This window comes from Paramisgurnus dabryanus, chromosome 11, assembly GCF_030506205.2.
Source record: "Paramisgurnus dabryanus chromosome 11, PD_genome_1.1, whole genome shotgun sequence".
Classification (NCBI taxonomy): Eukaryota; Metazoa; Chordata; class Actinopteri; order Cypriniformes; family Cobitidae; genus Paramisgurnus; species Paramisgurnus dabryanus.
Genome location: NC_133347.1, coordinates 11013217 through 11039848, shown reverse-complemented (window position 1 = coordinate 11039848; position 26632 = coordinate 11013217). Strand labels below are relative to the sequence as shown.

Sequence of the window (26632 nt, the reverse complement as noted above, 5' to 3'; positions counted from 1 at the left end):
AAAAGTAATCACAAATGTGTTCTAAAACGCAACATTTTAATTAAACAAAACATATTAAATTATACAAAGTAGTGCTGTTTGTTGTTAGTAGCCTTATGTTTTTAGGTTTATTTATGTTGAATTAATTTATTTTATAAAATGTCATAAAACTGGGCCCCCCTGGCACCATCTTGCAGCCCCCCTAGGGACCCCGGCCCCCAGTTTGAGAACCACTGGCTTACTGGATGCATTTTATTCCTTTATTTTTTATATGTTGTATATGTTGTATTATGCATTAATTATATAGGAATTATATACAGTATAGTGTATGTGTGTGTAAAGTGTGTGGAAAATACTGAAATTATGAATTAAATAAGAATTAAATATACAAATGGGTTAAATTTCCTTGAAAGGTTTAGATGAAACTTAGACATGAAACATGATCTTAATTGTTGTCTGCGCCCTAAGGCATCTAAGCACACATTGAATACATGCCAGTATGTTTTTACACCTTAAGGCACGTCATGTATTTTCTTACCTATATTGTTAATCAGACTCAAAACACAAAAGATGAAAACACAAAAAAATTGTATTTAATCTTTTAAGGAAGAATCTGTAGTTTTCATGCATTTGTATGTCCTGTGAACTGAACAAAAAAGAATTAAAGATATTATCCTACTACAAGGTCATGTTTTTCATAAAATTTGAGGTCTTTGTTGTCAGATTTTCCTATAACAATATAGTTTCAGGCGGCCCACATGCCTGCACCTTATTGGATGAAACTTTTCAAGGATATATGGGGGATAATAAATATATATTGCTTAATAATTTCCCTCTGGTTGGAGCATACTTTGATATCAGTAAAGGAAATGTCCCTGTTTAATGGTGCTTCTGTTGTACCAAGACACATCTCATTTATATTTTAGAAGAGACTAAATAAATCTCTTTATATTAAGAATGAGCATTTTGGGCATCTCTGCACACCATTCAGTACTAGCATTCAATAAAATATGTTAATGATTTTCCTTTTCTATACACACATTTTGGATTGCATTCATACATTTTCCATTTCTGTTTAATCATTCAGCAGATGCTTTTATCCGAAGCAATTTATCACACAGGCACCAACAATATAAGACCTGTTAACATCTTGTGTTTATGTTTATCATGCACTAATTAGTCTGATAAATGGTTCATTATCTATGTTTTGAAATAGCACAGATTACCAGTTGCTCTGTGTTTGTGAAAGCAAGAAAGAATGAGAAAGATAAACAGAAAAGATAAGAGAACTATGCCTAGATGGGAGGCTCATGGCATGGGATCTCTGACTGTCTAGGCACTAGGACCCTGCAGGTGCAGCAGGGATTTTCAGTAATGTGCAGTGCAGTCGCGTTATTAACAGGAGCGCGAGGGCAGCTGCAAACGCGTCCCTCACGCGCAGCTGCTCCACGAACATCAAAACACTGATCGCGAAAGAGCTGAAAACGCATCCCGACTCGTGGGATCATCGTCCCCGCAATCTCACTCATCCTCACAGGCGCATCCAGCCGACATGGCCTCATCCGTGAGCGGCGCGGAGGAAGTGCGCGTGTCGGCGTTGACGCCCCTGAAGTTGGTGGGTCTGGTGTGCGTTTTCCTCGCGCTGTGCCTGGATGTCGGGGCCGTGCTGAGTCCGGCGTGGGTCACCGCGGATGACCAGTACCACCTGTCTCTATGGGAGTCGTGCTGGAAGCCCGTAGCCTCGGAGAAATGGCGGTGCAGCAGCACGCTGGGGACCGGTGAGACCCCGTTACTTTTATAACTTTGCATTGTTAAATTCATTTTCTTATAACGTGTTTCTGGTGAGAAAAAAAATGGGTGCAGTCTTATTAACTTTATTTGGGTTTAGCTACATGGCCCTGGTGGAGTATAGCCTATATGATTTTAAAGAACACAAGGGACCTTTTGCTCCCTATTCATCATTATCACTAATAGGTGAAATTGTGCTGTTTTAAGCAAATCATTAAATAAAAAATAAAAAAAACATGTTTTACACTTAATTTACAGTTTGTGTTTACCTACAATCATTTATCAGATTACAATAAACAAAAGGGATCAAACAGAAAGGGCATTTAAACTAAAAGTTTGAAAAGAATATTGAATTTGTTGTGGTTAAAAAACAACTATCCAGTCAAGATGAATGTCTTCACAGATACTATTGTGGCAAAGAAGGCATCATTAATTTTATTGATATTGATCTATCACATTTAATCAGGCGCTGTGTTTTATTCCCAGCTTGTTTAGTGGAAGGGCTTTTGGATGATGTGGGAATGTGGGATGGACTCAGTGGTCCAGCTGGGGTTTCATTCTGCTTTTGTTGTCTACAAAATGAGCCTTTGTTATAGTCCCCTCACCGGCCAAGGAGTAAGGTTAACTTTTGAGAGGAGAGCTCCCCAGAGGCCCAAATGTGGACAGATTAGTTACCAAGGAAACAAGTGGCGCATTCTAGAAATGTCACTTTGCACTGAGAAAGAAACTTCCTTTTTTGGCTTGCATGAAGGTTTGCTGTTTGGAGCAGTCCATAACATTTTTACCTTTTCAGATCCAGAGCCATCAGTCAGTCCGTTCTTTTGTGCTGTACTCTCGGGCGGCCACAAGCAGTTAGGATTTAAGATGTTTTTCTTAGTTGTGTGTTGTGCTGACAGCTTGTTTGGCTCTGGACCTTGTCCTGCCGTTTTTAAAAAGCACAGTTAGACTCCATATAAAGTCATGAAGAGCCTGAGTGAATGGCTGTTTCCCTCCGCAGCGCATTATTGATTTTGGGCTTTTTGTAATCAGTCACTCCATTTCCTCTGTGTTTTCTCTGTGTCATGCAGTGTGCATTAAACTAAATCTCATTAGCTTTGCAATTACCGGCCGACTCCACTACCTTCTTGAGCAGAATATTGGCTCTCTTCCTTTGATATAAGTTTATCATAAATGTTACTTTTACAAGTTAAAAACACAGATTTGTAAATTTGTAAACACACTCCCTTTTCCATGCACGCATACGCAGAAACAAGAAGTCAGGAGGCGGGAATAGCAAACAACAGGAATATGGCAGGAGTGTGAGAGAGACGCTGGTAGTGTTGATGTTATGCTTGACCGGAGAGGGGTGGCGGTTAAATGTGATAGGGGCGTGTGATCGTCCGTGCAATGCACTATGCACTGAAATCCCTCCCTGTGTCTGAGGATGGCAATGAATGTGGAGACATTATGTCTTATTGATGGGATTCGCTTATTTGTTTGTGACATTGGCCTTCTTTTTTCTCCTCATCATGGTATCAGATTAAAAGAAGTTGCCATGAGGCACTTGCTTGCTGAAAAACAGATTATAGTAATGAATGTTTGATTTTTATCTGCTATCCTCATTTCCATCTGTAGCCCTGTAGGGTTTTTTGGATAAGCTTCTTTCTACTTAAGATCCCTCTGACAAAGACCTCAAGGTTACTTTAAAGTCACGCAAAATCCTTTTCTTGTATGCATGGGCAATTGGGCAGAGTCACTCTTGTTGATGATAAACAGACGTTCGATGGACATCCAGAGAGGTCAGGTTTGAGATCATAACTAAAAAATAAGTTTTCATCTCTATCCAACTTCCTGCAGTGACGGATGTATTTATAAATCAGAATCTCAAACCTTATTTGGTAAAAGAGCGTTTTTTGGGTGGAATGAAGATGAAATACTCCAGACCTTCTCAGAAAATGATGTTTTGACTTGAATAATCGAACAGATCATTTTCACGCATGAAAATTGTAGATTGTTTTCCCAAGATGATTAAATTGTTTCTATTAACAGTTTTTCTTGATTGGATTCAGAACTTGTGTTTTTGATGTATTATTAAATGCTGTCGTTTCTGCAGTAAGCAAATCATTTATCAAATAATGACGACATTGATTCTTTTACCAAGTTCTCCAGCATCTCATTGTGAAATAATAATCTCTGAAATAATAACCAATTTTAGATTTATTTCCATGAACCCATCAATCCCGAATCAAAACACAGTCACAGTCAAATTCTTTGTAAACATGATCCTGTAGGACAGAGTTGCTCAAGAAGTCATTGTGTTTGCTGTAGTTGGACTCTCTTATATAGTAAAATAAAACATTGGTTAGGGAAAGGAATTTCAAGCCTAAAACAACAAGCCATTTTCATGATAAATTACTATTGTTTTTTTTTTGTGGCGTAACTCGTATGACAGTTATAAAGACTCGCAGTCTGTAATTTATTTCAGCATGAGAGATGTTGCAATAAATTGTTTGCATGCTTGTAGACATAAATCATAATAGAAAGTAAATCAGCCCTTATTAGATGTAAATAAGCATGTAAACATAAGCAGGTTTACTTCATAAATACATGCGTATGTTGTTTGTCATCATTTAATGAATTTCCCTTGTTTTGAATATTGACCTTAAAACATATCATGTGGTTTTACTCGTATTCAGATTTATTCCAGATGGTTATTTGTCACATTAAATGAAAAAAAAATCACAGTCTAACTAAAGAAACTTTGCAAGTCACTCGCCTGAGATTATAAACTCCTTCCACTGTGCCAAATTCACCTATAATGAGATTCTCCAGGAGTCCTGATGTGTATGTGAGATTCCACACATTTATTTTCATGTCATCCGATATGGAAACAGCGTACTGTTTCAAACGAGCCCCCCTCACCTCAAGCCTGCATTCCATAGAGGATTTGGTGCTATTTCTAGACTATACTCTAACTGAGACTCTCAGAGTGCTTGAATGAAAGGCAAGAGGGACAGAAGGAGATAAAAAAGGAGGGGGGAATATATTACGGGATGCCCCATTTAGCCCACCAGAGAAGCCTGTAAGCTCATTGCAGCCCACAGAGGTTCACTGTTGCGAAACTCAAGATGCAAGTGTTCATGTTACTGTTGGCCAGTCTGTATGCATGTACAGACATTCCTTCAGTATGTGTTCAAAAAAAGTTAAATATTAACGGTTATTTTAAGAGGTAATTGGCATTTAAAGTAGATGAGAGTCGAGTCTCAAGAGATTTAATGGCACATCATGTTAACCGTGGATTGGTCATTACATTTCATTTGAGGCTCAATTATAGACAAACACAGTCTACTCTGCTTGAATGAAAACATAAAACTTATAGGCTAGGTTATCTTCGTTCTAAATCCTGAAAATTAAGCTAGGGTTATAAAAACCATGCTCTGAAGCAGGGTTAGCTTCCAAACGTGTACAATGTGAAACGAAGCTATAATGTTTTGATGCTTAGCAACAGACAGCCAATCAGAAACTGAAGAGCACGTACCTCACATCACGGTCTATGTGTAAAAACACCTGAATTAGGCCTAGTCCACACCAACACAGGTATTTTCCCTCGTTCATGGAAAAAAAACCCGTAAAAACCTAGTATGAAGCACTTTCATATCATGCCAAACCAACAGATGGCGATACATATCTGAATGTAAAGCCATGTTGGCCAATCATTGCAGAGTTTCCCCTCAGCACATCACAGGCCAAAAACTCTGGTTTTACCGGCTACACGACAATGCTGCAACCAGAGTTTCTAAAAATCTTCACCCTGGCAGGAGTTTTTATAAAAGCTCAGTCACCTGATACTGCGTTTGCATGTGGATGGACAGCCAAACTGCATAATAAAAGTTACGCTTTTGAAAACATACCTGTCTGTGTCGACAGGGCATGACTGTGCATTCACACCAGACCTTAGTTGGACACTTTAACATTTTGAGGTTATAAGTTTCATTCACGCGTGAAATTCTAGTCATTCGAGACATTCACCTCGTAAATTCACATCATGGGAGGGGCTTTTATAGCTTAAATTGAGTAAACTTACCAGATAGTTTGACCTCCTCACTCACTTTCTTCAAACAAGATCCTTTTAATTCCTGTAAAAGTACGAAGATGTCTTGTGTAGCGCTGATGATTGTCCTCCATTGATGTTTTGTTACCACGCCGCAGGCTGCCTATTCACATCTTTGCATTCACTTGCGCTTGTCGCCTATTTCGCGTCCGGTGTGAATGCACCATTACCCTGGTTTTACACCAGCTGCAGTAGAGGCAGCAAAAACGTGTTATTCGGGCGTAGTTGGATGCTTGAACATTTTGAGTTTACTCGCTTCATTCGCGAGTGAAATTCTAGTCATTTGAGACATTCACGTGGAAATTCGCGTCATTGGAGGTGCTTCGCTTGCTTCCTGTAATCACCTCACTACAGGGCACGCTCCTGATTGGTTAACACGGGGCAAATATCTGTCAAAGTTCCAATTTTTCAACTTGCGTGTTTCCCGCGACAACGCTCAATTTGCACATTCCTCTTGCAGGATGCCTATTCGCGTCTTTGCATTGACTTAAAATGTAAATCACTCGCACTTGCCGCCTCTTCCTCGTCTGGTGTGAATGCCACATTACACTAGCCGCGTTTGAGGCGTCAAAATTGCGTCTACCGCACCTAGTTTTCCGCTTGAACAGTTTGAGTGTACTCGCTTCATTCGCGGGTGAAATTCTAATCATCGAGACATTCACGCGGAAATTCGCGTCATGGGAGGGGCTTCTGCGACTCCGCTCGCTTTCTGTAATTATGTCACTACTAAAGCAAGCTCCTGATTGGTTAACGCGGCACGTTTTTCCGCCAAAGTTCACATTTTTGAACTCACACGTTTCCCGCAGCAATGCTCAATTCGCACCAAACGCGCGAACTGGACGAGCGCATGAGGCGGAACCGCATCTACCGCGCTGCGCTAAATGCCTCATTCGCGCCGCGAGACCTCCAGACGCGCGTCAATGCATCTTCATATTGACTTGACATTGAAATCACTTGCGCTTGACGCCTCTAGCGCGGCTGGTGTAAATGCAGCATTAGAGTTAAAAGACATCCCTGAAGGCTTAAAACCTCATGTGGAAGCGGTAGACAAGCGTTTATTTAAAGCGGCAGTGCACAATTTAAATCAGACACTGCAAATATGCCAATAAAAAAGTTAAAGTAACAATGAAATTGAAATAAATTTTTTGGGGGGAATATTGTGGTATTTTTTTTTACAAATGACTTAAAAAAAAAATTATGAAGCTCATTATTCAAATTCATGTACCCTCACAATCTTTTACCAAAAACGGAAATCTCCTCCACTCCTCCAAACGATCTTTCTTTACTTCCGGTTATGAGGTATGGCAGATGGATAGGGTTCAGGAAAAGATAGCAGTGATTAGCAAATAGCAAAATGACACAACTTCCAAAGATCTAATCAATTCTCAATGGACGAATTCAATTCCAGCCCTACCTCATTTCAGAAGCCTATATGAACAGGGTGAAATGTGAAACAGATAACACAGGATTCCATTAAGAATTAGAAAGTTAAGAAAAACCTGGGGTTAAAAGCCCTTTAGAGTTTGATAGACTTTCATTTACCATGGAGGGTTGAAAAAGTGTATATATGCAGTGATCCTGTAGCTCAATTGGTAGAGCCTTGCATTAGCATTACAAAGACTGTGGGTTCAATTCCCAGGGAATACAAACACACTCACTGATAAAAAATGTATAGCTGCACTTTAAGTTGGTTTGAATAAAAGCGTCTGCCAAATGCGTAACAAAAAGGTTTCAAAGATTAAATGAAAAACACTAAATTTTGATAGTCACCAGACAACGCCCTGAGGTGAACCATTGCCTTGAACAAAAGAGATCTACTGACACCTAAGATTAAAAATGTATGACCTGCACAAAGCTCAGAAACGTTATAAAAATACCTCTAAAAGCATTGATGTTCATCACTTTATGTTAAGACTAAATCTGCAAATGCGGTCTGGTACTGCTTCTATGCTTTTAAGGAGAAGAATGGAAAGTAACATTATGCAGGTCTGGTTACAGGAAGCTTAGTGTGTACAGTACAAACATGATTGTTTGTTTGTGTTATGCATTTCAAGATCATATCAATTTTTATGACAAATTATTGCAGAAATAAACAATTTGAATAACTTTGCTATAACTAATGTATTCTGTGCTTTTATTAATGGTGACGATATTGCATCCAATGTACTAAAGATGTTTTTTATGTGTTTATATAACACAGATTGGCAGATTGCCACACTTGCTTTGTTGTTGGGTGGAGCATTCCTTATCCTCCTTTCCTTCCTGGTGGCTCTCGTGTCTGTATGCATTCGCTCCAGAAGACGTTTCTACCGACCGGTGGCGATTATGCTCTTTGCTGCAGGTGACGTAGACACGCACATGCACACATTAATGGGCTTCTCTTTTCTGTTCTGCAGGCACATTAAATTAGGGTTCATGTATTATGAATTTCAAATGTGCTGTTGGCTCTACGACACAACCGCCGTAGGTAATGGACCAGGAAATAGCAAAAGCATTATTTTGCATCCACCCCTCACAGAGCATCAAACCAGTTTTTTTCCAAGCCACAGCACAGCCGATTTAGTAATCAGTCATCCCTGTTGTGAATGTGTATAAAGAGACATTTCTTTGAAGTCTTCACGCTTTTTCTTAATGAGAGACTTTGAGGATTAAATTTTTGATTCATGTTCTTAACCTACTTTTGTTTCTTTGATGATTGGAAATTTCACAGCCAACTTTCTCCTCCATTTCTCACAGTGGTTCTGCAAGCCTGCTGTCTGGTGCTGTATCCCATCAAGTTCATCGAGACCATCAGTTTGAAAATATACCACGAATTTAACTGGGGGTACGGTCTGGCCTGGGGAGCCACCATCTTCTCTTTCGGAGGAGCGATTCTCTACTGCCTGAACCCCAAAGACTATGAAGATTACTATTAGATTACCCACGATGCACTTCAACGTCCACTTCACTGTTGTTATCATAGCAGCTTGTGCACTGAACATTTGTTATTTTTGAGGATCTGAACTTGACTTTCCAAAAACAGAGTGCAGAACAATGGCAAGCTGTTAGATACAGATGAAATCTCCTTAATTCTTATCCCTTTACATCAGCCTATAATAATGCAATTAAACCCCATCATTACAATTTGATTCTTTTTTTAGTCTGTCATTATGATCAACTCGCCTTCCTTGGGTCATACCGACATGTCTTATATTCATCTCACTGTCGGATGAGCGTCCGACTCCAGATGTCAGGCTCTTATGTTCGCAGGAAAACTGCCAGTGAGCGATACGATCAGTAGGGAAACCTCCATCTGTTACGGGATCTAAAATTATTCTGGGAGAGAATCAGCATCCTTATTGACAGAATTATGTAAATTACAAAGGCAAAAATGAAACTCTCATAAAATGATATTAGCAACTGCACGGTTCACTGTGAAAAAAAAACAAGACTTTTTGTGGGCACCAAGATGACAGATGTTACATTTGCATGGGCTGGCAGCCAAACATAAGTTATCAAAGTGAAGCTGGTCAGGACATAAAGCAATAGATCACTTCACAAAGCATAACCATTATTATGAAACTGATGTTGAGCACAGATACTGTACACATCACATATACTATTACTTTTAATGGCAACCATTGGTTTCTTTGTGCATATCTCTACATCGAAGCCTGCATCGCTCATTTTCAGTTTATAAGGGATTTAGTGAAAGATACTTTACATTGTAGTAAAATCTACTGTAGGTCCTGTGGTGTAACCAAGCCTTGCATATAGACTAGTTTTTGACTGAGATCTGAATGATCATAGTCTTATTTTTGCATATGTATCCATACAGGTAGTTTAAGTTAAGACAGACTGTACGGTTGTTTCTTAGCACAGTCAATCTATTGTGTGCACGTTAGTGTGTATGAATGAATTTCTCATTTTTGAGCGATTGTGTGACTTCTGTTGGGATTTTTCTGTCCCGAACGCAGTTGTGACATTCTGTACTAATTTATATACTAACCAATAAACAGTTAAAAAGAATGATGTGATATATTCATTTATAGTAAAGTCTCTCTTTGTTCAGTCGAGAAGAAATTATGTTTTTTGAGGAAAACATTCCAGCATTTTTCTCATTTTAATGGACTTTAATGGACCCCAACACTTAACAGTTTTAATGCACTTTAAAATTGCAGTTTCAAAAAACTCTAAACGATTCTAAACGAGGCATAAGGGTCTTATATAGCAAAACAATTGTAATTTTTGGCAAGAAAAAGAAGAATATGCACTTTTAATCCACAACTTCTTGTCTTCCTCTGGTCCTGTGACGCACCAGCGCGACCTCACGTAATACATCATCACGTCAAGAGGTCACAGATGACGTATGCGAAACTATGCCCCAAAGTGTGGAGAAAGAGGACCGTTCCGACGTTGTTGTATGTCGAATGATTCTAATTAATGTCTTGTGTCAGTTTATTGTTTAAAATGATCCGCAAATGTGCGTTTCATATATGTAACACGTGACCTCTCTACGTCACTACGCGTTTACGTGAGGTCGCGCTAGCTCGTCACAGGACCGGAGGTCCTTTTTTATTTTTCTTGCCAAAAATGACAATCATCTCATTAGATAAGACCCTTATGCCTTGTTTGGGATCATTTAGAGTCCTTTGAAACTGCAATTTTAAACTGCATTAAAACTGTTAAGTGTTGGGGTCCATTAACGTTCATTAAAATGAGAAAAATCCTGGAATGTTTTCCTCAAAAAACATAATTTCTTCTTGACTGAACAAAGAAAGACATCAACATTTTGGATGACATGGTGGTGAGTAAATTATCTGGAATTTTTTAAAGAAAATTGACTAATCCTTTAAAGGTGCACTGTGTAAGTTTTAGGAGGATCTCTTGACAGAAATGCATTATATATATATATATATATATATATATATATATATATATATATATATATATATATATATATATATATATATATATATATATATATATATATATATATATATATATAACACACACACACGACATATAAAGACCTTACAAAATGAACTTTTATAACCTTAAAGGACAAGTTTGGTATTTTACACTTAAACCCCTGTTTTCAGTTTGTTAATGACGAAATAGAACGGTTTTGACTGAAATTTGGACATATGATGCTGGCCTGAGAATTTTTGGGTGTTTGTTGTATTACCACGTACCTTTACAATGCCTGCATAGGTGCACTGGAACAATCCTTCCTAAAATGCATTAAACTTTCGTTTACAAAGATGTGAAACTCACTGAGTGGTCAAGGGTGTTCACTGATATGCTCACACAAAAATCGCTGCAAAACATGCTGAAAACAGGGCTTTAAGTGTAAAATACCGAACTTGTTCTTTAAAATAAGCCACTTTTATCTACATACACCACATGTCCCCTTACATTGAAGTCGCCATTTTGCGCCACCATGGAAAAGAAGGCATCGTTCTAACTCACCAGTCCCAATTATCTCTATTATCTGCATCAACCTAAAAATGTTACTACACATAACTTTTTGAAGTATTACAATCATTTAGTTAATGCATACCATTGCTATATGCATATTTCAATATGACCATTTGCAGTATTCCCGTGATTTCTATACATTGTGCGACCCCAACACCTCACAGCATACACACTGGTATCACATAGAATTCGATCCTTTATTAAGTACAGCAATTTGACTCATTTGCACAGGAAATCGACATCTTAAACACAGAATACAGTGTGGCATAATATGCATAAAAGTACCAGGTATAGGTTCATATGCAGGTCTTATAGTGTTCTTCCTTCGATGAAAGGAGCTCTCAGTGAGCACATACAGTGTAAAGTCTACATTACAATTTGTCAGACCTCTGCTTATCTCAATACATTAAAGGTGTTGGGAGAGAAGCCCTGTGCACAGGATCCTTGGGGCTTTTTTCTGTAAACACGGCAGTCTTATTCTGCTGGAATGGTAGCTCGGTAAACCACACCTCCTTCACGGCTGGAAGCTCCTTCTTATCAGTCCACTCCGGTGCCAATCAATCAAATTAGCTTGTTTCTGCAAAGTCAAGACACCCTCCCTTCCTCTTTTAAAGCATCTTCTTTCAGTAGAAAAATACAAGTGCAGGAAGCTCCTCAAAAGGAGAGAGAGGGTGGGCTCTGATTGGATAAAATTTACCTAGGGTTAGCATCTCTTCTTGAATGGGGTACGGCTCAGTTATTGCTGGGTGAAGCTGAGGGTGCAAATGAAAGACATCACTGGATAATAGGCGGGACTTGAACGTTGCACGGTGGAACAGAAGATTAGCTAAAAGAACGAGGTCCATGGCCCATCACGAAGATGGTCGGCCAACTCAGGTGTTGCGTGGCATCTCGCATTGTTCGCAGCGATGCAAGGCGGGGTGGTTGAGGAAAGTGCAGCTTTCACAGTTCCACTGAGCACCCTCGAAATCTTCATCTGTTTGCGGGGCCACAGGCTTTTCTAATCAAAGGAGACAATATGTTACGAGATGTAAAATCGTCTAAAAAGATACCATTGCTCATTTCTACACTGAGAAATACCAGCCTTCCACACCCCTTTGAGATCAATGTAAGTGGGCCACATAGCAACAAAAGTGTGTTGAAAAAATGGCTGATTTTGGCTTAAAGGATTAGTCCATTTTCTTTAAAAAATCCAGATAATTTACTCACCACCATCTCATCCAAAATGTTGATGTCTTTCTCTGTTCAGTCAAGAAGAAATTATGTTTTTTAAGGAAAACATTCCAGGATTTTTCTCATTTTAATGGACACCAACACGTAACAGGACTCTAAATGATCCCAAACGAAGCATACATAAGGGTTTTATCTAGCGAAACGATTGTCATTTTTGACAGAAAAAAAATAGGACTTTCAAACCACAACTTCTCGCCTATCTCCGGTCCTGTGACGCGCCAGCGCAACCTCACGTTATTGCGTAATAACGTCAAAAGGTCACGTGTTACATATATGAAAACCACATTACGGACCATTTTAAACAATAGACTGACACAAAGACATTAATTAGTATCATTCCACATACAACAATGTCGGAACGGTCCTCTTTCTCTACGCTTGTAAACACTGGGGCGTAGTTTCTATACATCATCCGTGACCTCTTGACGTGATGACGTATTGCGTGAGGTCGCACTGGCTTGTCACACTACCAGAGATAGACGAGAAGTTGTGGTTTAAAAGGGCATATTTTTTATTTTTCTTGTCAAAAATGACAATCGTTTCGATAGATAAGACCCTTATGGCTCGTTTGGGATCATTTAGAGTCCTTTGAAACTGCAATTTTAAAGTGCATTAAAACTGTTAAGTGTTGGGGTCCATTAAAATTAGAAAAATCCTTGAATGTTTTCCTCAAAAAACTTAATTTCTTCTCGACTGAACAAAAATTTTGGATTACATGGTGGTAAGTAAATTATCTGAATTTTTTTTTTAAATGGACTAAGCCTTTAAGACAGTACAATCTAGAAACTGGAAGAACCATAGAAGATATTTGTTTCTAAAAAAATGAGGGTTGATTGAGATTTTGGAATTTACTTGGTGACGGTACAACAGGGCCAGGCTGAATATTATCATAAAAGTTGTTCATAGCGGTCACGTCAAACTTGCCTAAAAACAAAACAAACAAAAAACGACAAGCAATCACACAAAACATCATAGTCATTGTTTATACTATATGTCAATATAGGATGACTACATTTGTAGAATTGTTACCTCTGGACTGTAGCAGATCGGCCTCTTTTAATGAGCAATCAATGTTGATCTGGAGCTGTCTGTTATGTGACCGAATTCTAGTCATTTCCTCAGGCTGGCAAACACACATACACAGATAGTCCCATCCATATTTTTTATTGTTACATTAAAAGTGTTTATAAACGAATTTTACCTTTATGCACCTATTCACTCAAATTCTTTAGTAGTACTAATGCAAAATAATTCGCTGTGTGTTCAGCACCCCTTCGAAAAGATGCATTTACGTGCAATAAATGGAATGCTTCTTGTGTCTCTTCATTACCCGAGGGATGAGGCTCGTGGTGTTCACCCGTCTGAAACGTCTCTGCAGGGCGTCGAATTCCATTTCATTGACTTCCGCCTTGAGCTGCTCCAGTTTCTGCTGTTCCTGCATGAGCCCTTTCATGAGACGCTCCATCCGTGCGCGCTGGTGCAGGAGCAGAGCTGTAAGGAAGACGTACAGCGTTAGATACAAGACTGAGAAACACTTACTCGAACATACCCAACCCTTTCAGACAAACAACAAATGGATGCAAAGGATGTGGATGAATGATGAACTGCTTGGATGATGTATATAATTACGCATTATGATTTACAGATGATTATGTTTAAACCTTTGGAGGGAAGTAAATGCAAACCATAGTTGAAATGTGTTCTTGTTGATGGTTTGGCGTGGCACTGGATTTGTTACTTATGGAACACAACACACAAACTGAAAAATGTATACTTTAAATGCACTTCAAGTTGCTTTGGATAGAAGCATCTGCCAAATCTATAAAGCATGCTAAGGAATCTATATATCATGACTACATTAGCATCACACAAAGCCAGATGTTTGACTTTGGCAGCTTATTCTCCACAAGAACTGCCCACATAGACAGAAAGAGGAAGAACTGTCTGACCAACAAGCAAAAAGCCCAAGTAAAGATGATACATGATAGCCTGGCTAACACCAGACCAGTCTCATAGAGAACGAGAAGTGGTCTGGGAACCACATGCTATTTTTCTCGTATTTGAGGTGTGGTTTACGAATGCCCAGAGCCGTTTATTAGGCGCTACAAATGTCTATCAAATGCGACTGTACGTAGCTCATAGCCAATCGTTTCAATTACACCAGATGACGTATGTAGAGCAACATAAATTCAAGCGTCAACAACTTTTATCAAGTACATGTGCACACAGCTGAAATCTATGCAACTAAACCGGTAGCTGTATATTGATATTGAAAAGCAACACAACTTAGTGGCACTGTGACAACCACAGTAGGTGAGCTACAGGCATAATGACAATATGATATAAATACCACTTACCATTTATATGTTAAATTGACTTTGTCGATGACGATGCCTAGCAGGTTGGACCTATAAAACTCTGTGGCTAACATGTCTTGCCATATCTAAACATCCTTCTTGGATATAAAAATTGTTTAATGCCAAAAGTTGCTCTTTTTTTGCATATACTTGCGTTCAAAACTACTTTAAAACACTATCTAAGGTTGCATTAAAAAAGTAGCTTTGTGTCTACTGCCATGTTGGATAAACAAAACTGCTTCGATGTGTCGCATAGACGACATCGTCATTGACTTGCTGCCCCCTCCCTTAAATTACTGCCTAATAACATTTCATTGCTATTAAAGAGCACCTATTGTCCGATTCATGTGTGTACATTTCCTTTGATGTGTAAGTGTGTATTTGTATATGTTAACAATATGCAAAAGGTACAAACCCCAAAGTAAACGATGACGCGATTTATCATTTCCAATGTAAATCTCTTTTCTTGGACTAAAACACACCGATTGCAGGCAACAGTTTACTTCCTAAGATTGTTGATGTAGTAAAGACCGACATATCATAATTCCTCCCACTTCGGACTCGAAGCCTGTAAGTTAACTCCTGTTAGCAACTGAATCTTTCAAACATGGTAAGGAGCGTCACGTTTCCGGTTGACGGTTAGAAATATTCAGGCCAATCACAACGTACAGATTAGCTGACCAACCAGGGACATTGAGCTTTTTAAATCCGTGTGTTTTAGGAAGAGAGTGAAATCTGGAGCTACAAAAATGTACGTTATGTGGAAAATAATGTGTTTTTTAACCTTAAACCAAGCGAACACATTGTATTATACCAAATACACAAAATAACGTTGTTTTTTAGCAATGAAATAGGTGCCCTTTAAAGTGAAATTACTGAATCTAAACAAAAATGTCATTATATGCCCTTATAGCCTTTCGAATAGACACATACCTTGAGTGTATGCATAGTCATCCGAACCCGAGCTGGATCGTCTAGGCATGCGGTTGATCTGGCTGCAGATGTTTGCTGGCAGCGCAGAGAGAGGCAGGATGGGAGGAGGATGGCGCTCTCCCTGGTCTACAATGTTGAGGAGGGATTCGGTCTCAACTGGAGGAGAGCTTGATGAACGCTGTGCCTGTCCAGGAGAGACTTTGATCTTGATGATGGCTGATGTGACAGACTGGGGAGAGGATGCAGGCCGGGGTCTCGCCACACCCTGATGGACGTACATTCCTTGATGAATGGAGGCCCCTGGGAGACCGGTCACACTGATGGCCCTTGACGGAGAACTAGGAGAAGGACTGGTTGTCATATAGAGCGTTCCCTGTGGAGCATGCACAGGCGAGTTACTCCGGGATCGCTGTCCCTCCAGTGTGATCTCAATCTGGTTCTTCATAGGAACTTTTGAGGGCATAAAGGGCCTGTGGGACACTGTTTGGGGCTGCTGGTATGACAGGCCAGTGAGGGTGGGGGGACTTATGGGCAAGAACACATGCGGCGGCTGCTGGACTTGATGTTGGGGGGAGCTGTATGGGGACTGATACGGCGGTGTGGCATAAGGTGACTGCTGGTACACGGGTGTCCCTGATGTGGGCCAGGGAGCGGGCTGAGGACTTTGAGAGGGTGAGGGACGCATATACACAGCATTCCCACTGTTACAATACACACCAGGAGGAATCTGCAGTGCTTGGGGGACAGAGGGGATGTTCTGGGAAAGGGTAACCGTTATGGGAGCCATGTAACGCGAGACAGGGGTATATGGGGGTGACACGCCCTGCATGCCGGGCGGAGGAGTGGGGATATTCGAGCGTCCTTGGTCGTTCATGAAGAAGGGATTGTATCCCGGTGAAGGCGCCATGGTAGCGGGGGCAGAGAGGGGCTCAGGGAAGCCACTACGAGGATGCTCGATGTGGCTGTCGCTAGAACTGTGGACTAAAGCCCGGCCGCCGGGATTACTTTTAGCCCCCTCTGGAGCAGGATAACCCACGCTAATACGCAGCATGTGGTTGCGGTTCAGGTGCAGGTCATCTGGGCTGTGGTATTCCTCATACAGGTATCTATTACTCTCCTGAGCCAGCAGACGGCAGCAGAGGTCCAGGTTGTTGTTGTTCTGAAGAGGAAATGGAAGACAGTGACAGTGCACCTGACACCGCAACAAAACACACAATACTCCAGGCACTCACCCAGAATGACATAGCAAAATATATGAGTGATAAAAGCTTCCTGACACTTTAAACATTGAAGAATTGTGTATGTGTATTTATTTTGTGTGTAATGACCGAAAGAAAAAACATATCTAGCAAGTTTTTTGTATCTCTGTAACCAAACCGCTCATAGACCCCGTTTACTTCCATAGTAGGAACAATGAATACTATGGAAGTTTATGGGGTCCACAAACTCAAACTGTGTTACAAACATTTCTTAAAATATCTTACTTTGTGTTCATCAGAACAAAGAAAAGTATGCAGGTTTGTAACAACATGAGAGGGAGTTAATGACAGAATTTTCTTTTTTGGTGAACTTTCCCTTTAATTTATCTGTCATACAGAGACATGTTTATCTTCTCATCTACGAACAAGGTGTGAAACATTCATATATTAGAGAAACAGTGTCTTATAATGTGCATCTTATTAGATATCCATAGTGTATATTTAATTGTACTTTCCTTAATATTTTATTTATTGTGTATGTAGCCCTGACAGTCAACTTATTTTTTTACTTTTCTTTTACCGCTGACTCTAAAATGTTGCTTAAAATTCCCTATGCCCTCATACTACTTGTGCATTTATATATCAGATAAAACTTTAAGGGATAGTTTTCCCAAAAATGAAAATTCTCTCATCATTTACTCACCTTCCTGTTGTTACAAACCTGTATACATTTTTTTGTTCTGATAAACACAAAGTAAGATTTTTTTGCACAAACCGTTCGTGAGCCCCATGAATGGTTTAGTTACAAACATTCCTCAAAATGTCTTCCTTCGTGATCATCAGAACAAAAAAATTATACAGGTTTGTAACAACATGAGAGCAAGTAAATGATGACAGAACAGAGCTCGGAAAATTGCTAGCCCGACGTCCCGGGGGTATTGTGAATTCCTGTCGGGCTACCAAAATGCATTTCCGCCCTGCCCATCAGGCTGTCTTGGGAAGGAAAAAATATTTTAATGTTTTGGCATTGTCTCAGATTTAGTTAGGTAATTATATTGTATGTAATTCGACATCCTCTTGTCAGTCATTATCCTCACGTAACAAGTGAAAGCATAATTAAACCCATTATTCCTTTCATGTGCACGCCTGATTTGCGCGCGCTCCTTTGCACGCCCTTCTCCCGGCTCCGCTCTTCACGAGCATCCACTTGGTCATGTTCTCAGTAAAAATGCGCAAACTCAAGTCATTAAAAAAAATAATGTAATTTATTTTTTACCTCATAGACTAACATTGTTTTAGCATTTTTTTTTCTTTCTTCAATTATTAACTTATATGAAGGAAGGAAAATATATTTGAGTGATTTTCGATCGATTTGACACATCTAGTCTATATGAAGAGAATATGATGTTAGAAGCTTTTGATAGGTGGTAAGATCTGTTAACCTAAAGCGAATGCAATGTTTATTTATTTGTCATTTCGTTTTACCTCAGAGTATAAGATTAATCTAGCAAAAATATCTTTTTAGTGATTTCCAGGAAGAGAATATGATGTCAGAAGCTTTTGATGGTTGTAAAAACAGAAAGCTAGCCTTGTAAACTGATCTGTTAACCTAAAATAAATTATTTATTTTACATTTCATTTAACCATAATATCCAGGAATGTTTTATTTCTCTTTCTCCATTTAGTAACTTAATGTTAAATATGTGAGAACTAAAATATATTTTAGTGATTCCTGTCTATATGAAGAGATGTTGTTATTGATTGTTGTAAATTTTAATAACGCCGGCTAAACTTTAGGTTAAGATCTGTTAACCTAAAGGGAATTAAATGTTTATTCCTTTTCAGCAAATATCTGTTTAAAGTCTTCTAGATTGTGTTAAGGTCACTGGTTATTTATATATTTGATAAAATACCGTGTTTTCTAAATACAATGTGGGATGTGTTGAGTTTTTTTTTTTTTAAATAACCTGTGTTATAATACATTCATATAATCTTTCAGTAATAGAATAATTCAATTATTCTAACGTAAGGGGAACGTTAAACTAACCTAAAATAAAATTATGGGAATGTTAAACTAACCTAGAAATAACGTTCTATTTTCTTAAAGAAAACATTCCTGGCCAACCAAAAACCTTGGAAAATAACGTTCTAGAAACCAAAAACTAACCTTACGGGAATGTTTTGGGAACCAAAAATTGTTAGCTGGTGATGGTCAGGAAGGATTTATCAATATTCTACATTAAACAATGTATTTTTTATTCAAGCTACTTATATTCATTTCGGGCTACCAAAAATTAAAGAGTGCCTGTCCGAAGGGCTACCAGGGATTTTAAAATTTTGCGAACCCTGCAGAATTTTCATTTTTGGGTGAACTATACCTTTAAACTCAAACTAGGGACGCACTGATATAATGCATTACAAGATATTCATATTTTGAACTGGGGTGACAATGACAACTGAATTGCAGATTGTACCATCTGCAACTCCTGGTTTCAGTTGTTGATTCATACCTGAAGAAGGCACTGAGACACAACCTTTTCAGGAATCTCTGGAAAGCGTTGCTTGAGGTCCTGCAATATGTGATAGTCCAACTGAGGCCCTCCCTGCGCCATCCTGAGCCCAAACAGAAAGTCACTGAGTCCGCAGCCAGGAGCGCAACAACTGCTCTCCTCTCATCCCCTGACAACACATGAATAATGCCACATAAGAGACACAGATCAAGTCTGATCACCCAAATTCAGTCAATGCATACACGAATATGCGTCATGTGCAATGCCATAACAAAGGAAAATCACAAGGGTTGCTTTTGCACGAGACAGCATCAGACTATCGGTTGCCGCAGTGGGAACATATGGCGTACTACTCTTGCCTGCAGCTGGAAAATTGCCATTTATCAACATTAAAGACCCAAGGTGCTGGTAAATACGACAAACATGGAAGGCTAAACGACAAATTAAGCTACAGTCGTTGATCATCTGCCATCTGTGGGTGTATAGGGAGGGCAATGATCGCTTGTGTTGTGTTTAGCAATCTCACCACACCAGGCAACGAGCTGAAATGTGAGACATCATCCGCGTTTCACGTGCAACATTCCCATCAGCTTAACACGCTATACATTTGACAGGTGAGGCTAGTCGGTCAAAATTAACACTTTGTTCAACTGAACCCAAAAAATGACAGCCATGTGACAAATTCATTGAGTTGAAAACAAAACACTCGAAAGAGGTGCCATAGACGTTTCATATAAGGACACGAGACAGAAACGCAGCAATAAACAAGGCCTTCATGAGATAAAAATGCTGATTAAAGGACTATGAACACTGGTAAACCATAAAACAACAAAATATGAGTTAGTATTTTATATTACTGGCTACATTCATTTGAGTTATATTAAGTAATGTATATAAGTTAAACAGAGAGAGAGAGAGAAATAAAATAGCTAGTAAACATATAGTGCTTGGATAACAACACATGATGACAGGTTTATTTCAACAGTGTTTCCTGCTAACTGAGCATTAGCTTGCTTAACATCTTTTCATAAAAACAATCTGTTAGCAAGAAACAAAGACTCCAAAATCAAGCTTAGTCTCCCGTCTCATGATCAAGGTGAAACCCCAACCAAATCCGTTTAAGAGCTATTCAACGCTATTTTTACATGATGACAAAGATAGTGAGCCGCAGTTTACGGATCAAAGCAGTCAACGGTGTCTCGTTAAGAACAAAAGTTTCCGCATTCATTCCTCACCTTAAATCGCAATTTTCAGCAACGTTAAATCATCTTTGCATGAGTGTGCTTAAAAAGTATTGTCTCCAGGATAACAAACATTGGCTGTTCATTAACTGTTAGCTTTAGCATAACCTGGTAACGTTAGCCGCAGGTAGATACGAAAACTCGGCGCGGGCCGCTCCCCTGTCACAACAGAGGATTCTGCTGCTGCCGCGGGCTTGTTTATATGAACTGCTGAACACTTGCTATCGGTTTCGATACTCACTGTGCTGGTAGCAGTATATATACGATAACATACCGTGTGCTGAAGCCGCACGGCCATTGACATCCGAGGCTTTTTTGCAGACAGACAGGCAGGCGGTTTACCGGTACTTGGTCGGAAATGGCAGCAGTTACTGATTCCAATGATTCCCTGGGCTTCTCCAGGGATCACGGAGGCTGGTTTCCTCAGTCGCAACAAAATTGTCGTCTTCACGTACGCCTATTTCCCTTTCTCTGTCGTTCCGGTTGTAAGTTTCTTATTATGCGATATGATGTACATTTCTGCCCTCTGTCGGACCGGGGTTGAACCAAAACTAAGCTGCGTTACAAGTCAGTGATAAAAGACGAGCTCGAATTCACGCGGTGATGCGCAGACCGACCGGATTATGAAATCAAAGTATCGCGAGAGCTATTGGAAAGCACAGCTTGCGATATTTTGATATCATAGGCCGATCGGTCTGCGCAGGGCCGATTTAAGTCAAACAAGCCTAAAGTCTTAATGAAAAATATCGTAGCCCTATAGTATATTAACTATAGTAAACTGTAATAACATTCATAGAAACTACAGAGTGATTAATAAGCCTATTTATAGGCCTACTACATCACTAGTTAGTTAATATAATAGCCTACTACAAATATTATATAATACTTTAACACAGTGGGACAATTGCTATAATATACTACAATATTCAACATATATGTAAACAACCAGATATGTTCATCAGATAAAACAATTTTTTAACCAGACAGGTTTAGTAAAAACGCATTAGTTAAAATTTTTGCTCAATTTTTAGCATACAATTGCAGAAGTTTTGATGACAGAAGGGTATAATAAAACTTCACAGACAAGCCTAAGCTTAAGCCAGGACTGTGCCTTGGTTAAATTAGGAGACAAAACAATGGCATTGACCTATTACAGTAATATGTTAGGTCAAGTAATTTTCATTTAAGATGAAATTGCTCTAAAGTGGGACACTGCCTAATGTTAGACAAAACAGGTAAATGCAGGTAAAACAATGGCATCACAAAAATAAAAAAATCACATAACCTCTCAATCTCTAGTCAAATATAAGGGTGGAGTAGGCCCTAATCATCAAATAGGAAGCAAATTTTACAAAAGTCTGAAATTCAAAAAATGTCTCACATTAAGGCAATTCACTATAGCCTAAACATTCATGGTAGTCTGGGAATAATTTTAAGCCTTGTTTGTGAAACCGGGCATATACTATACTAAATAGCTATTCTGCAAGCTAATGGGAATAAAAAAATATATTAAAATGATGGATTCTGGATTGCCATAATCAACTAATTTCATAATCAATAGCAGGAACATTAAGTTTAATATTTTGTGCAGTTTAATTCTTTATTAGTAACCTTTGAATCTTTATGATCTACATACTTTAAAACATCTATTGTTTTTACTCTATTGATAACAATTGTTGATCAATTGGAAGATATTTCTCAGGATTTTGGGGTAAAATTTTAATACAGTGGAGCCGGTCACATGAATTTCCTACAATTCACCAGATGAGGGAGTCATATTACTGAAACTCATAAGTCGGGGTCATAATAACCTCATGAGAACTTTTCCTTAGAGTATTTGAATAAAACTTTTTGATCAAAATATACCCACTGATTCTTAGGATTTAACTGAAAATTATTTTTTGCAAACCTATTGTTCAAGTGTAAACAATTTGCTGTAGTTATGCAGAAAAGTTTTCCAGTGACTTACTGTAGATTTAAAGGTGCCATAGAATAGAAAATTGTATTTACCTATAGGCATAGATGAATAAAAAGAGTTCTGTACATGGTTATGACATTATGTAAGCCTCAAACACGATTGTTTCCTCATTCTTATGTAAACCTTATGAATACAAAAGACTGCTGGAAAAAAAGGCCAATTTTAACATAACGACTGTGACTTCACAGTCGAGATGTACGTCCCAACATTTTTACTAGCTACTGGCATGAGCCTCAGAGAGAGCAGAGCAGAACCAATCAGAGCAGAGCTCAACATTATTATTCATGACCCTTCCAAATAGGCAAAAATAGACCATTTCATAGAAAGAACAAATCTTAGTGTTGTAAATGGACATATAAAAATGTTTCTGGATATGTTTTGCACCTAATAAAGTTACAACCCTTCTATGTAAATATCAAAGAACCATTTAACATATTATTTTAACGCATTCTTTGTCACCTTTAAATTTATGTTATTTACCGCCAATAGTTTGTTCAAAGTTAAATGAACATTAAACATGAACAAGTCTTTGTTGTTACAGAATAGAACTATAAAAAACAGCCTCATTGGTAAAAAACAAAGCATTGTGGGAACCCGAAATCCTCATCAACCTTTTCATTTTTTCCTTTAGATTTTGGTTCCCAGAATGCTTTGCATGAGGCTGTTATTTTAGTTTTATTCTGTAAAGATAAATAATTGTTAATGTTCAATGTTCATTTAACTTTGAACAAACTGTTGCCAGTAAGTAAATTTAAATCTACAGTAAGGGGGCGTGCACACCAAAGCTTTTACGCCCGGCGCATGTTTTCAGTTGTTTCCAGTAGAAGAGCTGTCAGATTTTTGAGCATCAAGAGTTGAAAGAGATTCAATTTTGGGTGAAAAGCTCCACTCATTAACGTCAGTTCTCACACGGCCATCTAATCACATTGGAGGAAGGGCGGGACAAGTATCACAACAACCAACCGGCTCACAGCTCAAGTATCACAGCTACCAAAGCGCTCAGCTGAAAAAGGTGGCACTCAGCTGAAAAAACAGCTGGCATTCGGCATCCTCCAGGCATTTTCAGCTGCATAAAAAAGCTTTGGTGTGCACGCCCCCTTACTGTAGATTTAAATTTAGGTTACTTACTGGCAACAGTTTGTTGAACATTAACAATTCTTTATATTTACAGAATAAAACTATAATAACAGCCTCATGCAAAGCATTCTGGTGCTGAGCGCGGAAGAAAACCGCTAACTGCTGGCTTATTTGAAAAACGCAAAGTTTCCATTGGAAACAGTTGAAAACATACCCCGGGCGCCAGCATAAAAGCTTTGGTGTGCACGCCGCCTTGTTGCCAGTTACTGGCAAATATTTTTTAACAGTTTTAAGGGATGCTCTGTATTTGTATTAGAGAAACTAACCATGACCCATCGTTACTAAAATCCAGAACTGGGTGCATGTTTATGTGATCTCAAGCAGTCTGAAAACCACATTCACAGGATCAATTGCCGACATACACAGAAGAAAATCTACATGTCATTTTTTTATTTGGGATCTGTAACACAGATCAGGATTTTAGATCATGGTACAGTTATTTGAGATTGATAAATCAACGTCTTTCCTGGGCAGGCAGCCAGTTCTCATCTGTCACGAGCCTTAATTTAGCCCTGGTACCCGATAGTGAAAACTTGCTATCTGTAAGCAGATATCTAAAGGAAATTTAACTCTCTCTAGACCTCAGTAGGAATAGATACTCTAGTATTCAGTGAACAATACTTAAACATTGGGCTTTAGTTGAATAATAACAATAATTCATTAATTTATGATTGTTGAATAAAATAATACTTAATGTCACACAAAGAGTGAATTGGGTTGTGCATATATTTCAGCACTGGTAAAAGTAGTATTTCGAGTGTTACAAGTTTCTCTTCCAAACCAACTGCAAACTTTTCATCCTGCCCCTGTCCTGTGTCAATATCTGCACCTGTTCTTGTTGTAGTTGAGTAAATTCTCAGCTAGACCAACAGCTGATTTGCTGAGAGAGTGAGCGAGACAGACAAAGAGAAAAAGCCAGGAAGTGACATAGATGATTGAAAATTAAACAGAGGGGTACATCATTGCATTGGTTATTCATTATTATTTTGAAAAATACAACTATGGTATTCATTGGTTTTGCACTACCAAAAATAAAAGTAACAAATATCGGTAACACTTTATTTTACGACCCGCAAAGTACCGCGTAATTAAACCGAATTTACAGCGTACCTATTTGTAACAACAGAGTACCTCTACAGTACGTACTTGTAGTTATAAGTGAATAATATTTTAAGTTTGGGGTAATAAGGGGGTAAGAATATATGGAAAATTATTCTCTAAGTATTTCATAACTACAGGGTACCTATTGTAATATTACGTGGTATGTAGGCTATGACTTACGTCTATGGGTAATATGGTCTATGTGGAATAGGTTTTTTTTCATAATATGAAAATTTGCTACTTACCTGATGAAGTGTTTTGTATAGCCTACAGTTGATGTCTACAAGCCACGTCGGCAAATAAAATATAACACACAATAAAGATAATAGCAACTTGTACCTCTTTGATCTGTATATGTATACAGGAGTTACCAGGTAACTCTTATATTTGCGGGCTGTAAATTGAAGTGGGGCTTATTCCCCGATTGTTCTGTGTATGTACCAGGTAACTCTTATATTTGCGGGCTGTAAATTGAAGTGGGGCTTATTCCCCGCTTGTTCTGTGTATGTACCAGGTAACTCTCATATTTGCGGGCTGTAAACTAAAGTGGTGCTTTGTTCACCTCTTGTTAATAAATGTTATAGGGTAAATACCATAAACATACAGAATATTGTTATTTTTATTTTAAAACAACTTATTTCAAAACATCTTTAAAACACTATAATTAAGCCAACACTTAATGTTTATTATCACATAATTTTTATTTAAAATAAAAACTTCAGGATCGCGTTCCAGCAAACTTCCTGCAGACTACCGCGCGCTCTACACCTGCGCAGTAGTCTACGCATGTAGTCGTCTTTTGCTTTAGCGGGAGCTGATATCTGCTGTTGTTTCATTCTGGTTTGCCATTGCATAAATTATATTTGGCTAAAATACTTGTGTTTACAGTAAATAAATTGCAAAGCACCACTTCAAATATGTCCGCAAATGTAGGAGTTTCCTGGTAAATAGGGAATAAGTTGCTATTTTTATTGTACTTACCTTAAAAAAAAGATAACCACATTAAATCAGCTTGACTTTTGTTATTAAAAGCAAGTAATATAGGCTACTAAAATAAAAGTGATATGCTGTTATATTTATTTGCCGATGTGGCTCGTAGACATTGACTGTATACAACATTCAGTAGTCAATATGAAAAATTCTCAATAAAAAATAAATAAAACATAATTTCCCCATAGACTTGACTAAGTCATACATACCACGTAATATTACAATAGGTACCCTGTTGTTATAAAATACTTAGAGTATAAATAATTTATAATTCTTCATATTCTTACCCCCTTATTACCCCAAACTTAAAATATTATTCCCTTATACCTACAGGTTACCTACCCTGTTGTTACAAATAGGTACGCTGTAAATTCGGTTTAATTACGCGGTACTTTGCGGGTCGTAAAATAAAGTGTTACCACAAAATAATATGTGTTTTACTTCCAATATAATCTTACTTCCATTAAAAATTTTTAAGAGGCAGCTGGCCAAAAGGTGTCACGGGTCATGACCTGAGGAAGTGCCATACTGCCTTCACTCCACCTGTACAAGAGTCCCTGCTGCAGTTTGGTTAACCGGGCATTGAGTTATTTATATCACATCCTATTGGAGTTTGTCAAATTATGCCCCCTGAAG

The 26632-nt window shown here is 38.5% G+C and overlaps 2 protein-coding genes across 5 annotated transcripts; one reads left to right on the top strand and one right to left on the bottom strand.

The window, feature by feature from the left end:
* The first annotated feature begins 1346 nt into the window (after positions 1–1346).
* tmem47 (transmembrane protein 47) lies at positions 1347–9865 on the top strand. The gene is made up of 3 exons (XM_065246725.1): positions 1347–1757; positions 8058–8198; positions 8594–9865. Exons 1-3 carry the CDS (start codon positions 1532–1534, stop codon positions 8770–8772), a joined length of 546 nt encoding a protein of 181 aa, XP_065102797.1. The 5' UTR covers positions 1347–1531; the 3' UTR covers positions 8773–9865.
* Positions 9866–11495: 1630 nt separating this feature from the next.
* Positions 11496–21286, bottom strand: tab3 (TGF-beta activated kinase 1 (MAP3K7) binding protein 3). Of its 4 annotated transcripts, none has more exons than XM_065246721.2 (7): positions 21065–21286; positions 19550–19718; positions 15841–16999; positions 13881–14041; positions 13580–13673; positions 13403–13474; positions 11496–12317 (listed from the first exon to the last, which is right to left on the bottom strand). In XM_065246721.2, the coding sequence occupies exons 2-7, from the start codon at positions 19649–19651 to the stop codon at positions 12190–12192; spliced, it is 1716 nt and encodes a 571-aa protein (XP_065102793.1). In that variant the 5' UTR covers positions 19652–19718; positions 21065–21286; the 3' UTR covers positions 11496–12189. The 4 variants fall into 4 exon arrangements, with proteins under 4 accessions (XP_065102793.1, XP_065102794.1, XP_065102795.1 ...); XM_065246722.2 differs by lacking the exon at positions 21065–21286 and adding an exon at positions 20785–20934; XM_065246723.2 differs by lacking the exon at positions 13403–13474.
* Positions 21287–26632: the final 5346 nt, after the last annotated feature.